A 16,803-nucleotide genomic window follows, 5' to 3' on the forward strand; every position below is an offset into this window, starting at 1 on the left:
GTATTAAGTGTCCTCCTTTTTCTAATAGCCATTAATGAACTTGCATCCTTCACTGAAGCATTGGTCAACTCTGCTATGTATGTTGATGATGTCTCTATTTGGGCGAGCTCCAGCTCGGTGGCATCTGCAGAACGATAGCTCCAGGGTGCCAACCATGTGCTTCCACGTGCACACTAACACACCGTTTTCAGTTATCTTCCCGTAAGTCGAGGATGGTGCGTTTCTTTCATCGTACCACAGCCCGTCCTGATCCAGAGCTCTACCTGAATGCCCAATGCATGACCATGGTCCCCCAGTTCCATTCCTTGGGTCTTATTTTTGACAACAAGCATACTGGGCTGCCCCATATCCTTCATCTGAAAGTTGGCTGTTTTTGTAAACTCAGTGCCCTTCACTTCCTTGCTCACACCTCTTCGTGAGCAATAGTTCTCTGCCTTTATTGGGCATTGGTTGCGTCCCATCTGGACTTTGGCTGTCAAGTTTATGGATCAGCTGCCTCTTCCATGTTGCTTCTCTTGGACCCGGTTCAGTATTGTGGTATCTGTTCAGCCATCAGTGCCTTTCACACTAGCCCTGTCAATTTTCTTCTGGTTGATGCTGAGATTTCTCACCTTTCGATTTGACAGTCTTAGCTGCTGGCTCCCTGTGCCATCATTAGCCACTCTTCCCCTGTTCACCCTTCCTATTCTATTCATTTTGCAGTGTTGCCCTGTTGCCTGCCCGCCCTCTGGTGGGTTTACTGGTTGGGCTCCACCTCACTTCTCTCCTTCATGACTTCCATCACCACTCCTTGTCCTCTTTCCCACTACTCACCCAACCACCTACCTTGATCAGTTCCTTTTCTGGGGACCTACAGCCTCCATTGCTCCAGTGGTGTTCCGTTGTATGTTCTGAGCACACCTACAGGAGTTTCAGGATTGCATCTTTTTACGCTGATGACTCTAAAACTGCTGACCCTGTGAGATATGTCTTCATGTCTTCTGTTGGCATGGAACACCATATCTTGCCAGCCATGTGTCCGATGTTTACTGCGGAATTGATGACCATCTACTGGGCCGTCTGCTTTATTAAACAGTCCTCTGTCACCAGAGTTTTGTTATGTATGGACTCAATGAGTGGCCTTCAGGCTTTTGCATGGTGTTTTTCCTACCACCCCTTGGTCTCTGCCTTTCTCGCTGACCTTGGTGATGTTGCTTGTTTGGTTGACTTCCTTTGGGTTCCTGGCCATGTAGGAATGCCAGCCAATGAACTTGCTGATCATCTGGCTGGGGGGATGACCATCTACCACCTGTTCTCCTGGGGCAGATTATGGCTTTACATCAAATACCTTTTTGCTCAGTTGTGGGCTCACTTTTGGGAGGCTACCCCCTTGTCTAATAAACTTCATGCCACCAAGAAAACTCCAACGATGTGACTTTTTTACCTCTGTCTCTCCCAGCGGGAATCTGCCATTGTCTGCCATCTTTGTTTTGGCCACACTATGTTGACCCAAGGTTTTTTATTCCGTAGTGAGCTGCCTCTTCTTTGTAGGACTCCACTCACAGTGATCCATATTTTTATGGACTGCCCACGTCTCTTGGTCTTTCTCACTAAATATGCCCTCCCACCTTCCTTGTCTCGGGTGTTAGCGGACGACCCTAGCATGGTTAAGTCTATCCTCGGTTTTCTTTGTGAAATGGTTTGTACTCTCAGGTATAAGTCCTTGAATCTTCCTGTGGAATTAATCCCTCTCTTAGTTGGTTATGGAGGTCTTGACCTTACCTCGACACCAACTAGGTTCTCCCCACCTTTTCCCTACATTTTTACCTGTTCTGTTGTGCTGTTTTGTTTCCCCTTTTCTTGTGACTTCTTCCTCTGGCGTTGTCCTCATTGTATCGTGATAACGGTATGATATGGTGCAGTATGGTATTTGTGTCGGGACGGATCGGTGACAGTACTGGTGCCCCCCTGCGCATAGCATTTTAGGGGCACCTCTGCTCTCCCCGTTTCCATCCACCTGCCTCCTGTTCTTTCCTCTTCCTGCTGCCATGACACCCCTTTTTGCGCTTTGTTTGCACGTTGACTGGACTTTTCTGTTTGTACTGTTCCTCCATTGTTATCTGCCATCCTAGATCATGGGGCCGATGACCTCACTGTTTGGTCCCCTCACCCAAATCAATCATTTTAGCAAAGTTCTTCTGGGCAGACAATAAAACATTTAGTTTCTTGACAAAAAATTATTTTGCTTTTTCCTTAATTCCAGATTTGGTTTCAGGATGTCTCTTTAAATTATTAGGCTTCATGCTATCAGCAAGCTAAATGGTTAAACAAATTACTCACTGTGGAAGTTACTCATCATAGATTGTAGTTTTTGTGAAACCTGGCAATAAACAGTTTTCATCATACCTTCTCATTTTCACCTTTGGACCTCCACCCCTCTCCTCCAAAAGTTGATGGACTACTGGTGCTTTCATGTCTTGCTGTAACCAGAAATTGCTTGATACTGCAGTCAAGTCTTCCTCGTGAAGTCTGAAAGAGGCATCAAGATACATGACAAAAGCTTGCAGTGCATGGCACAGTTAAGGATACAGTCCCAGTGCAACCGACAACGGGCTGACGTCACCCAGCTCGCCCAATCATTTCAGGCAAAGCTAAAAATACAAACACAGTTTCACTGTCGTAAACATCATCTGGTGTAACACCAACATCGGGTGAAATTCAGTCCAGATCAATGGCACCTTCTTGGTTTGAAGTAAAAATAAATGTGATTGTTTGTTATTAAGACATTTCTCCCCCTCCCCTTGCCCCCTCCATTTGTGCCCTCCTGGGGGGGGGGGGGGGGGGGTTGGCCCCACTATTGACGACAAGTACTGAAGTACTGTAGAAGGTGTGGCTCTTGCCTGATGTCTACCAGCAACATATTGTAGACTTCTGCATCAGTGTCTAAAACTTCAGTCTGAACCCTAGATAGAGGATGAATAGCCTACCTGAAAATTATTTTTTACTTTTGAGAATTCTCTCTTGATGTTAAGCACGAATAATGTTGTATATATTGGTGTACAAATGTGAGAATCTGTAGGTCTTTGCAGACATTTCTGCTGGATTTTTGCTTATTAACCTTACACAATATTATTATTGCATGTTTCTATAGTGTTTTTGTAAATACTTTTTTCCAGTTAGTGGCATTGCCCCAGAAGATGGTGCCATATGGCAATTATTATCTATCTGGATACCCAGGAACTTCACACATGGAGCCCCATCCAACTTTTGCATATTGATATCTGCTTCGAAAGTCATTATTATTTGTTTCATTATTATTTGTTTGGAATTGCATGAAATTTGTGAAACTAAGAGTTAAGCTGTCAAACGTGGACAATTTCTAATCTCCTTCCTTTATTCTCCTTGCCTTTGTTTGCGTAAAAGTGTGTGGGCTCCTTCTAGTATACTTGCATCAGCAAACATTACAATAATTGAAGATTCCTGTAATGTCTGAGGTAAATTGTTTTGTAGATCACGAACCAGAGCAAGACGATTATTTGATGTTCCCTCACTTTGAATTTAGTATTATTCCTGACACATTGTTTGCTAATGTGACCTGTAGTTTTTTGTTGTTAATGTAGAACTCAATCCTTGCATGAGCTCACCTTTTACACCATACTATTTTAATCCCCTGTAGAATTTTATGATCTCCACAGTCAAAGACCTTCCTATGCAAGATGACACGTCAACAGCGTAATTTTCTTCTTTAGTTCTAGAACTTAGTTCATGAAGTCATACATTTTTTTCTGAGTGGAGAAATCTTTGTAAGACCAAATGAGCAGCTGTTAAAAGATTACTCTGAGAAAGGTGATTCAATATTCTTTTATAAGCTATTGTCTCAAAAATTTTTGATAGGACAGGAAGGAGAGAAATGGGTCAATAATCAGAAATCACTTCCATATCTCCACTTTTGTAAAGGATTTTACTGCTGCCTATTCCATTCTTTTCAGGAAAAGTACCTTGACTCATTACAAAAGTAAAGTGCAGCATAAGTTTTTTGCATATACTACGATGGTATCTGTTCTTTCGGACATGTCTGAAAGAACAGATACCATCGGTGACCAAGCAGCTTGTTAGAACGAAATTACAATGAAATGAAAACCCTTACCTGCTTACAGGCGTTGACATACGTCAATGGGGACAGATGAAAATATGTGCTCCAACCGGGACTCGAACCCGGGATTTCCTGCTTACATGGCAGATGCTCTATCCATCTGAGCCACCGAGGAAACAGAGGGTAGTGCTACTGCAGGGACTTATCTATGGCACACATCCTGCGAAACCCACATTCTCAATGTATTGTCCCGCACTACATTCGTAGTTCCCCCACCCATTACACTCATTACTCGCGGCGCGTTGCTGATTCCCGTCAAGAGTTCGGGCACTGTTTGTGCATCTGCACAGAAGAAGAAGATGGTCAAGTGGCCGGTGAGCCTTAACTATATATATATATATATATATATATATATATATATATATATATATATATATATATATATATATATACTAAGATTGTATCTGTTCTTTCGCACATGATCCCGGGTTCGAGTCCCAGTCGGGGCACACATTTTCTTCTGTCCCTGTTGACGTATGTCAACGCATGTAAGGAGCTAAGGGTTTTATTTTCATTGTAATTTCATTCTAACAAGCTGCTTGGTCACTGATGGTGTATATATATATATATAGTTAAGGCTCACCAGCCACTTGACCATCTTCTTCTACTGTGCAGATGCGCAAAGAGTGCCCGAACTGTTACGGGAATTGGCAACATGCCGCAATTAATGAGTATAATGGGCGGGGGCACTATGAATGTAGTGCGGGACAATGCGTTGAGAATGTGGGTTTCGCGGGATGCGTGCCAGAGATACGTCCCTGCAGTCGCACTATCCTCTGTGTCCTCGGTAGCTCAGATGGATAGAGCGTCTGCCATGTAAGCAGGAGATCCCGGGTTCGAGACCCGGTCAGGACACACATTTTCATCTGTCCCCGTTGACGTATGTCAATGCCTGTAAGCAGCTAAGGGTTTTCATTTCATTGGAATTCAAGATTTTTGTACTTGGATGAAATATCATAATAGCTGGAAGAATTACTGCTTTATAATGACCCAATGATTTTTTTGATATCTCAAGGAAATGTCTAGTGGTGAAATTTGCAAAGCCTGCTTAAGGGGACTTGCATATGAATAACTGTAAAAATCGAGGTTTTAAATTTTTGTCTTAAAGTCTGTAGTTTTCTGAATGAGAAAAAGTTTACTTCCAGGAAAATGGACCACAGAAAGTACCAGAATTAGAGGAATTTGAAAGTAGCTGCACGCACCACGACCCCCATGGCACACAGTCAGCTCTGTTGAAAATAAAGTTTTGGTCTCATTTGTTTCATTTTTATGACTTTCTAGTCCCTAAAGTTGGCTAACCTGCGAAAGCTTTACAGTTACTTATGTTTTGTTAGATAGAGTTTATTCATTGTTTGCTGTTGTTTTGGCATGAATATTTTGTTTACAGCGAAGTAATTGTGTGTGTTAGTTTCATATTGTGTGCGTGAGTTCCTCATTCCACTTGAAAGCAATGGGGAGAATTAAGAAGTTTGCTGTTAAGCAACATAAATTTTATGGAAATCAGTTCACCAAACGGGTTCTCTCTTCCAATACTGAAATACAACGTGATACAACACTTGAATCAGCTTCAACTATTCCAAGTGCTTTGAAGCTAAAACTGAAATATTTGGAGATTGGGTTTGACAGTATTAATGCTGATAATGTAGAGATGCCAACTATTGATTCAGGTTGTGTTATTGTTGAACACACTGCTCTGTCTGAACTAATAAAGAAACCTTTTTAGTGTAAGGAATGTGGCAATAGTGGTGTGAAGGTAGTTGAGGAGATATGTGCTAGAAGAAGTTGTGCATCAAAATTAAGAATTGTTTGTAATGTTTGTGATTTATGCTAATGTGGTTATTCTTATGGTGTAACTAAACAGAGAGTTATAACACAAATATTAAACTTGCTTATGCTATGAGGTGTATAGGAAAGGGTACAGAAGTGCTCAAATTTTCTGTGCTCTTATGGACTTACCTTCCCCTACAAGGGTTGACAGGTACAATAAAATTATTCTTCAAACTTTAGAAGAAGTAGAAAATGACAGTAAGAAAAATGCTGTTCAGGAAAATGTAGACATGAATGACAGCAATACATATATGTCTGCAGCCCTGGATGCATCCCACCAACAGAGAGACCATAGTTCCCTAAAAGGTGTAGTGACGGCTATCTCTTTGGACAATTTTAAGTCAATGATGTGGAATCTATTACCATGTACTGTCTGGGCTGTACTAGTGCAACTGAAAATCGTAATTGCTGATTAGTTTTAGTGGTTATAGTGGAATATGAAGGTGTTGTGAAGACGTTTTACAGGTCAGTGGAGATGGTGTGATGTATACATCTTACATAAGTAATGGAGACTGAAAATGGTACCAAAAAGTTTGTGAATCCAGATCTTATGCTGACACTAAAATTGAAAAAAATGGAATGTGTTGGACATGTCCAGAAAAAGTTAGGTAAAAGAATCAGGAACTTGAAGAGGAATTCGAAGGGAAAGAAATTAGCTGATGGTAAGTGCATTAGTGAATGTGGTTGACTTACAGATGAAGAAATAGGTTTTAGTATTATTATGGACAATCCGTAAGACAAAATAAAAATGACCTTGAGGGAAAGAAAAAGGTAGTATGGGATACCTTCTTTCATAAATCCTCCACAGAAGACAACCCATGTTGTGCACTCTGCCCACCTGGCAGTGATTTATGATGATGTTACCAGAGGGCTATTACTCAAAGTGAGACCTACAACCATAAACATTCTTTGCCATTTGCTATAATGGAAGTTACAGGGTGTCCAAAAAATGGCTCCCTGATTTCAAAATTAAATATCTCGAAAAGAAAGATCGATAGAGGAATGCAGGAAACGGTATGTTTATTGTGAAAGCTGTAAGAAGTTTATACAGCAGTTTGCAATAATAGTTACAAAAGCTGCTAACAGATGGCGCTGTACACTGTACAGCTCATATCAGCATACATAAGTGAAATAGTCGTATGAAAACAATCTTTGCAAACAATCACATCACAATGTTTTCAAAATGTTCACCATTGGCACTACAGAGGTGGCGCAAATGAAGAACGGAATTCGCCATCACATTTCGTAAGGTCTCAACCGAAATGGATTCACATGCCACAGAGATCGCCGATTCAAGCTCGTTCAGCGTGGCGGGATGCTTCGGGTAGACCATGTCTTTCACTGTGCCCCACAAAAAAAAGTCACAGGGAGTCAAATCCAGTGAATATGGAGGCCAATCCATGCCTGTACCAGTAAATTTGGGATATTCCAAAGCAATGACTCGATTCCCGAAGTATTCCTCAAGAAAGCGAAACACTTGTTCGGTCCGATGTGGTCGGGCTCCATCTTGCATAAACCATTCAGTACCTGGTCGATCCTCTAACGCTTGCTGTGTGGTGAGAAATTGTTCCAAAATTGCAACGTAACGTGCACCAGTGACCGTTTCTCGAATGAAAAAAGGGCCAATAATGCCCCTGCTGCATACTGCAGCCCACACAGTAACTTTAGGAGAATACAGGGGTTTCGCTTCACACCAATATGGCTTTTCGGAACCCCAAAATCGCCAGTTCTGCTTATTCACGTATCCATTCAGGTGGAAGTGTGCTTAATCTGTAAACCAGATGCAGCCAACATCAAATCCTTCACTATCAATCATTGTGAGCATCTGATTAGCAAAGGCAACCCTTTGTTGCACAGCTCGTACGGGTATGGCCTGGTGCGTTTGAATTTTGAATGGAAACATGTGTAGGCTCTTTCTTAGTATTTTCTACATGCTGGAATGCTTCAAACCAGTCTCAGATGCAATTCTACGGACGGATGACATTGGATTTCGCTGAATAATTCCAGAAACTGTGGCGATATTTTCAGGCGTAACTGTGGTTTGCTTGCGGCCAACATGCCGCACTAGATCATCAGTTACGCTGCCTGTTCATTGAAATTTTGCGAAGAGCGTACGAATGGTTTTCTCATCGGGTTCTTTTGGAACATTAAATCCTGCTTAAAAACTTCGCCTTCTTGCCGTAGGACTCTATTCTAACCTGTGGTACTCTAGCACCAGAAAAACACGTTGTTCAATGGAGTACATGGTTTTAATCTCTTCCTTCGGTACGCTAACCTCCTTTCACGTTTCAATAGTGGAACTGATCGCTCTGGGCTTCAGATCACTATTTATACTAGGCATTACGTATGGCGATTACAGCACCTTCAACAGTTGTATATGGGAACAGATAGCAAAAACTGTTCTAGTAGGACTAAATACTTTGAAAATAGGTGTGCTAGATGCCGATCTATGTTTCAATGACAATGCAGTGTCAAGGCTTAATGTTATGGAACTGATGGGAATGCCTGGTGGACTTAATATGCATAGAGCTCTAATAGCCACTGACCAAAGGAGTGTTGGAAGCCACCGAAGAAGCAAGAATAAGAAGAAGTAGTGTGAAAAAGAGAAGGGAGGAAGAACAACACAGGAAACAAGATGAATATGGACCTGGTATGCATTAGTGCGATGCAAGTTTAATAGAAAAGCAAGTTTCAACTTTAACTTGAATTTCCTGAAATTTAAATTATTTCGTGTTCTGGTACACTTCGGCTAAAAAATATTAAAGATAGAGAGCTGAAATTTTGTATACTGTCCTAAAACATGCTTAACTGAAAAGTAGACTACTCTTGTGACTTAACTTTGAAAATAATTTTTTTTTTTTTTAGAAAAACCCTGAATTCATTTCGAAAATTTTTGATAATCATTCTTAACATTTTTTTGTACCATGATTTATGACAGCAATATCCTTTTAATAGTCTGCTTTAAAGATAATAATGTAAAGAATTACAGGAAAAAATAAACTTTCTACTTTGTTTGTATTTTGAGTAATGTGTACCTATGATGTACATAAATAAGTAGCATGTTTTATTTCAGTTGCAACAAAAAAGTAAAATTTAAAAACGTCTGAGAGCTAAAGCTATAAATGCTCCCAAAAGATGTCTTAAAAGATAGTGAGCATTATATAGGCTTACAAATCTTACTCGTTGAGTAACACTGATTAGAAAACTGACAGTTTTTTTTTTTTTTCCAAGGTTTCTCCTGGTATCCATGGACCAGTCTCCTTAAGTATATCTAATGGCTCTCCCTTTGATGAACCATTTTTTGCCTCTCCTTTCTTGCTCATACTGTTGGGGAGAATTCATTGAGACTCATGGCTGATGCTTGAATGTTGTTGTGTCTTTCTTGCTGCTACTGTTATCACAGAATTTATTTCGATTTGCAATACCTAGTTAAATTGTTTCATGCCTAATAATGCTCCAAATTGTCATAACCTTGTTCTTTCAATTCTTAATTTTTTGTGCTTAGTATGCAGTTTCTTTTACCTTCTTCATGACCTAGTGAAGAATGCTGCTTGCAATACTTCTTAAAGTCTTTATTAGTGTTAGTCCTCTCCTTTAAATAAAGGCTCTCTCTTCCTAACTCAAGCTATTTTGATCCCATATGCCTCTTCATGTCTTCTCCATTCCTTCCTAAGTATTATATCTGTAGTACGTTAAACTGTTACGTGGTGTCACTTTGGAGGTGACTTTATTCAACAGTGTTCTCAAATGTAAAATCTAGATATACTGAATTTAATTTGGTTCTGTGTTTCTTTACAGGAGAAAAACTTCTTCCACAAAGTCTCAACTCGACTCTCTAAGCCAAATATTTTTATTTTGAACAATCGATGGGATGCCTCAGCTTCAGAACCTGAATTTTTGGATCAGGTAATAGATTCTTATTTAGAAAGGATATCTATCTTACAGTTATGTGAAATACATCACTGAATTTGTGAAGTATGATAATTTATCATCATTAGTTGAGAGATTTTAATCGTGTTTCTTCACTAAATGCAGCGCAATGAACAGAGTGAGGTAAGAAAATCAGCAGGTATTTTTACACAGTGCATGTATCTTTCTATAGATTTATCTAAAAACAAAGATGATGTGACTTACCGAACGAAAGCGCTGGCAGTTCGATAGACACACAAACAAACACAAACATACACACAAAATTCAAGCTTTCGCAACAAACTGTTGCCTCATCAGGAAAGATGAGGCAACAGTTTGTTGCGAAAGCTTGAATTTTGTGTGTATGTTTGTGTTTGTTTGTGTGTCTATCGAACTGCCAGCGCTTTCGTTCGGTAAGTCACATCATCTTTGTTTTTAGATATATTTTTCCCATGTGGAATGTTTCCCTCTATTATATTTCTATAGATTTAATTGCACAAAGGTGTCTGGTTTATGCTGACTTGGTATTTCATGTCTTTAAGTGCTATTGTTGCTTCTTGGACATTCTGAAAAATTTCCTCCAGTTTTGTTTCTGGCAGTGAAGAGAGCATTGTTGTTGATCTTAAGAGCAGTGTCTTAAAATAATGAAACTAGTGTTGGAATATGGTATTTTTCCTAAACCGTTTCGTATAGGCTTTGATGCTGAGCTGCTTTTACCATATGCACGTGGCACTCAAATAGTATATTAAAAATAGTTGACATTGAGATTTATTTGTTTTTAATCTGCCCTGTTGGGACTCATCACTGCAGAAGGTTTTATTTGTTTTTAATCTGCCCTGTTGGGACTCATCACTGCAGAAGGTGTGATGGTTATTTGCATCCACACAGTTTATGACCTGTTCACATTTACAAGTAGGCAACAATAGATGAAACTATTATGCAATGATGAATAGCAAGGTGTAAAGAGACAGGATATGAAAAATTGTACCTTATCGATGCAAGCTGTAGCAGCAACCTGCACAATGCAGATACTCACAGTAGTGTCTAGCATCTTTGTGATATTATTTGTAACAAATGCCAGGTGATAGTGGATGAATTATAGTCTGTGTTATGTGTGAGGTTGGTTAATAAAAGTCTGAAGTATTTGAGTTTTGTATGATGGATACCTGGAATTTAGAGTAAGCCGGTAACTACTGAAGAAATGAGCAAATGCTCTACCTTACCACGACAAGGATGAAAAGAAAGTATTTCATGAAAAGGAAGAAACAGATTTTGTACCTTCTAGAAATGGTGGTTTTTTGCCTTTTGGGCTATTGAGGGAGTGGTTCTTGTGGATTTTGTGCACCAAATTGCCACAAAGAACTCTGAGAGATGCACAACTTCAAAGAAGTTAAGAGTTTGTTTGCAGTGGCTTTGTTGATTTACACAAACCATCTCAATATTGCTACGTCATAACCACAATTAAGTCCAAATTTGAAAGCATGGTTGTGGGTGTTGTACAATGTTAACACTGAAAGAATGTTTACTAAAGACGCCGGCATTCAAACAAAACAGAATTGTCTCCTGGATGGAGTGTGGTGCTGTTTATACAGACGTCAAATTTCCAGAATATGCCAACATAAGAAATTAGAGAACCTCCTATATATGGTAAATACTGATTGATATGTAAAATAAAGAAAAGGCAAGCACTCGCCTACAGCAGACTAATGTGAATATACTAATACTAATAATAATAATAATAATAAATAAAAATTTCTAGCTTTGAGAATAACTCCTTCATTGATCTAGAGGACAAACACACGTGCTGGCTGGGCACACAGTGCCAGGACTGCATTTCAGCAGGTGGGAAAGGTGTTATGTTGGATGGGGTGGATTGGGGGGGGGGGGGGGAGGCGTAAGATGAGTTGAGGGTGGGTAGCTAGCAGTTGGGAGGAAAAAAAGCAGATTTTTGGCTAGGAATGCAGGAGGGACAGGTGGCAAGTGTAAGGGCTACGCATGTGGTACATGGGTATCAGAGCCAGTGAGGAGGGTTACGGGGGCAAAAGATGTTGAAAGGATAACTCCCATCTGCACTGTTCAAAAAATCTGATGATGGAGGGAAGGATTCAGATGGCACCAGTTGTAAAGTAGCCATTGAAATCGAGCATGCTATACCATTGGGTGATAAACTTTGTTCTTGGATTTAGTTTGCCCTTAGCCATTCATTCTTGTGGACAGCTGTTGGTTGTCATACCAACATAAAAAGCTGTACAGTGCTTGCAGCAGACTTGGTAGATGACATGGCTGCTCTGGGGAATGGTAGTGGCGTAGGGATGGACTAGAATGCAGTGAAGATGGGTGCATAACAGAATACCATTGTAGGAAAGATGGGAAGATCTTGAGTACAGTGTCTCATTTCTGGGTGTGATGATAGATAATCAAAGCTTTGATGAACGATATGGTTCATTTATTCCAGATGAGTGTGATATTGGGTGATCAAGGGGGCATTCCTTAATAGCTAGTTCTCGGGGTGGTGTGGGAGGATAGCAGTATGTGAGGACATAGCACAGGACTAAGTCTTTGAGGGGCGGTGTGTGAAGGCCCTTGTAGGACCTTCAGCATACGGGGCAAAGGAATTTTCACCACTGCAGGTACACTGTCCATGGATGATTAGGGTGTATGAGAGTGATTTTTTGGTGAGGAAGGGGCAACACTGTTGAAGTGAAGTGCAGGTACGAGACAAGATGAATCAGATGGGAGAGATTTTAAGGTTTTGGAGGAATGAGGATAAGGTGCCTTGGCCTTGAGTTAAGATTATGAAGATACAATTACTAAATGAACCCCCACAAGAAAGTTGGCGTAAGAGTGTGACATGCAGCTACCCCTGGCTGTGCCGCGAATTTATTTTTAGATTTTCCCTTCAAATGAGGAGTAGAATCAGATACGAAGGAATGCCCCCCCCCCCCCTCCCGGCCCTCTAGCAACCAATATCATCATGGACTGGAACAACTGAACCATGTCCTTCAGCAGGGCTGTGATTATCTGTCATCGTACCTGGAAACAAGGAACATCATACCTAAGAACTAAGAACCTTCCCATCCTCGCTAAAGTTGTATTCCACCGACCTCCCAACCACTTGCCACAGGGGTCATATCACTGTGGAAGATGCAGGTGCAAGTCCTGCCTAATCCACCAACTGAGCACTTTCTACTCCAGCTCTATCACAGACTCATCCTGTCTCATCAGAGGCTGGGCCACCTGTGAAAGCAGTGATTTCATCTACCAACTCTACTGCAGTCATCACACAGCTTTTTATGTTGGTATGACAACCAACCAAATGTCAACCAGAATGAATGTCCACTGCCAATTTGTTGCCAAGAACAGAATTTACCATCCAGTGGCACAACATGCAGCTGAGCAAAACAAGCTTGAGTTCAATGAGTGCTTCACAATCTGAGCCGTATCACTCCTTCCCTCCAGTACTAGCTACTCTGAACATGTAGATAATGAGTTATCCGTGCAACACATCCTTTGCTCCTGTAACCCTACTGGCCTCAGTCTTCACTAACTCACTGTCCCCTCACGTTCTACCCAAAGTTTCCTCTTCCTCTGTCCTATCACACCAGTGAATTGTTTCCTTTACTCATAATTTGCAGACTAGTGTGAGACACACACACACACCTAGTAGGAGAACAGTATTAACTATCTTCTGAGCTTTGGCTCTTTTTCTAGTAAAAAGTGCACACATTAATGCAACTAACATACTGACACCCAAGACATTACTGTGGGCTCCGATATAACTCACGAAAGTGTAAAGAGACTAGAGAGGAAAAATTGCATGGCCGCATTAGTGTGTATTTGGATTTGTGTGTGTGAATGAGTGTACTTTCTACTAGGAAAGAGCCAGAGTTCAGAAGCTAGAGAACACTGTTTTCTGCTACGTGTGTCTATGCACAACATATCAGTCTGCTATAGGTGATTGCCTTTCCCTTTTTGACATATTGTTCCGTGCAGGAATTTCCATTATTGCTATAAGTACAAAATAACAAATATTTGCTGGTGATTACATTTGGATTGGTGATCCGCACATGCCGGCCAGTGGCACTGACTACTACTCCAACATTGCATGCAGCACAGTTAATGGCAATTGGCAATATTATTTAATTGCATTTTTTAAGCCTCAAGTGAAACAAATGGTATCACAACTGGTTTTAGCTTCTAAGAGAGTAATCATGAGATTATTTGTATAAAAAAAAAACTGCAAAATAAAACTAACTTTTATTCATGATTACATACACTTGGCTATGTTATGTAGTAACTCACCAAAGGACACCTGAACAGTCCAGGAGAGGCCCTTGCAATGTATATATCAGCACTCTAATTGTTGAAACTGAAAGTTACATGCTTAATAGAAGGAAGTTTTGAGTTTTTATTCTCAGATCATCATAATAATTTCCTTATAGCTTTTTTCCCACTTCACATGGGGTCGGCCTCGTTACTATGGATTTGGTGAAGTCAGTGTCAAAGGGTGGCCGGATGCCCTTCCTGTCGCCACCCTGTACCCACTGGGCGATCATAAAGCAGTTACTGCATCGATGATTTCAGCTGTAAATAGAAATATTAAAAAAGGTAGGAAGATTTTTCCGTTTAGCAGAAGTGACAAAAAGCAGATTTCAGAGTATCTGACAGCTCAACACAAAAGTTTTATCTCAAGTACAGATAGTGTTGAGGATCAGTGGACAAAGTTCAAAACCATCGTACAATATGCATTAGATGAGTATGTGCCAAGCAAGATCGTAAGAGACGGAAAAGACCCACCGTGTACAACAACCAAGTTACAAAACTGCTATGGAAGCAAAGGGAACTTCACAGCAAAGATAAACAGAGCCAAAGCCTTGCAGACAAACAAAAATTACATGAAGCGAAATGTAGTGTGAGGAGGGCTATGCGGAGGCATTCAGTGAATTTGAAAGTAAAGTTCTATGTACTGGCTTGGCAGAAAATCCTAAGAAATTTTGGTCTTATGTCAAAGTGGTAGGTGGATCAAAACAAAATGTCCATACACTCTGCGACCAAAATTGTACTGAAACAGAGGATGACAGACTAAAGGCCAAAATACTAAATTTTTTTTCCAAAGCTGTTTACAGAGGAAGACTACACTGTAGTTCCTTCTCTAGATTATCGCACAGATAACAAAATGGTAGATATCGAAATAGACTTACAAAGGGATAGAAAAACAATTAAAATCGCTCAAAAGAAGAAAGGCCGCTGAACCTGATAGGATACCAGTTCGATTTTACACAGAGTACGCGAGGGAACGTTCCCCCCTTATTGCAGCGGTGTACCGTAGGTCTCTAGAAGAGCGTAGCATTCCAAAAGATTGGAAAAGGGCGCAGGTCATCCCCGTTTTCAAGAAGGGACTTCGAACAGATGTGCAAAATTATAGACCTATATCTCTAATGTCAGTCATTTGTAGAATTTTGGAACACGTATTATGTTAGAGTATAATGGCTTTTCTGGAGACTAGAAATCTACTCTGTAGGAATCGGCATGGGTTTCGAAAAAGACGATCGTGTGAAACCCAGCTCGCGCTATTCGTCCACGAGACTCAGCGGGCCATAGACACGGATTCCCAGGTAGATGCCGTGTTTCTTGACTTCTGCAAGGCATTTGATACAGTTCCCCACAGTCGTTTGATGAAAAAAGTAAGAAAAAAGTAAGAGCATATGGACTATCAGACCAATTGTGTGATTGGATTGAAGAGTTCCTAGATGACAGAACGCAGCATGCCATTCTCAGTGGAGAGAAGTCTTCCGAAGTAAGAGTGATTTCAAGTGTGTCACAGGGGAGTGTTGTAGGACTGTTGCTATTCACAATATACATAAATGACTTTGGGATAATATCGGAAGTATGCGAATGATGCTGTAGTATATCGAGAGGTTGTAACAATGGAAAATTGTACTGAAATGCAGGAGGATCTGCAACGAATTGGCAGAGAATGGCTATTGAATCTCAATGTAGACAAGTGTAATGTGCTGCAAATACATAGGAAGAAAGATCCTTTATCATTTAGCTACTTTATAGCAGGTCAGCAACTGGAAGCAGCTAATTCCGTAAATTATCTGGGACTAGGCATTAGGAGTGCTTTAAAATGGAATGACTATATAAAATTAATCGTCGGTAAAGCAGATGCCAGACTGAGAGTCGTTGGAAGACTCCTAAGGAAATGCAGTCCGAAAACAAAGGAAGTAGGTTACAGTACACTTGTTCGCCCAATGCTTGAGTACTGCTTACCAGTGTGGGATCCGTACCAGATTGGGTTGATAGAAGAGATAGAGAAGATGCAACGGAGAGCAGCGTGCTTCATTACAGGACCATTTAGTAATCGCAAAAGCATTACAGAGATGATAGATAAACTCCAGTGGAAGACTCTGCAAGAGAGACGCTCAGTAGCTCGGTATGGGCTTTTGTTGAAGTTTTGAGAACATTCCTTCACCGAGTAGTCAAGCAGTATATTGCTCCCCCCTACGTATATCTCACGAAGAGACCATGAGGATAAAATCGGAGAGATTAGACCCGATACAGAGGCATACTGACAATCTTTCTTTCCACGAACAATACGAGACTGGAATAGACGGGAGAACCGCTAGAGGTACTCAAGGTACCCTCCGCCACATGCCGTCAGGTGGCTTGTGGAGTATGGATGTAGATGTAGATGTAGAATTAGTGTACCCCAGCTGTCTACATGTAGTGTAAGACATGAAATAGTGTGAACATTTTTTTCAAATGTCTGCGAGCTTTGTAACTGAAGTGGGACATGGGAACCAGCCCAGTATTCACCTAGTGAGATGTGGAAAACTGCCTAAAAACCACATCCAGGCTAGCTGGCACTCTGGTCCTCGTTGTTAATCTGCCGGGCGGATTCAATCTGGGGCCGGCGCACCTACCCGAGTCCA

The 16,803-nt window shown here is 40.8% G+C and overlaps 1 protein-coding gene across 4 annotated transcripts in view; it reads left to right on the forward strand.

Annotated features, from left to right (window-relative positions):
• The window catches only part of LOC126252754 (transmembrane GTPase Marf), a 216,878-nt gene that overhangs the window by 138,198 nt on the left and 61,877 nt on the right, over positions 1–16,803 (forward strand). For all 4 annotated transcript variants that reach the window (XM_049953663.1, XM_049953662.1, XM_049953664.1 and 1 more), the window contains one exon: positions 9,758–9,865. In XM_049953663.1, the coding sequence (XP_049809620.1) occupies positions 9,758–9,865 (108 nt within the window). The remainder of the gene's footprint in view (positions 1–9,757; positions 9,866–16,803) is intronic.

This window comes from Schistocerca nitens, chromosome 4 (assembly GCF_023898315.1).
Source record: "Schistocerca nitens isolate TAMUIC-IGC-003100 chromosome 4, iqSchNite1.1, whole genome shotgun sequence".
In the NCBI taxonomy this organism is placed as follows: domain Eukaryota; kingdom Metazoa; phylum Arthropoda; class Insecta; order Orthoptera; family Acrididae; genus Schistocerca; species Schistocerca nitens.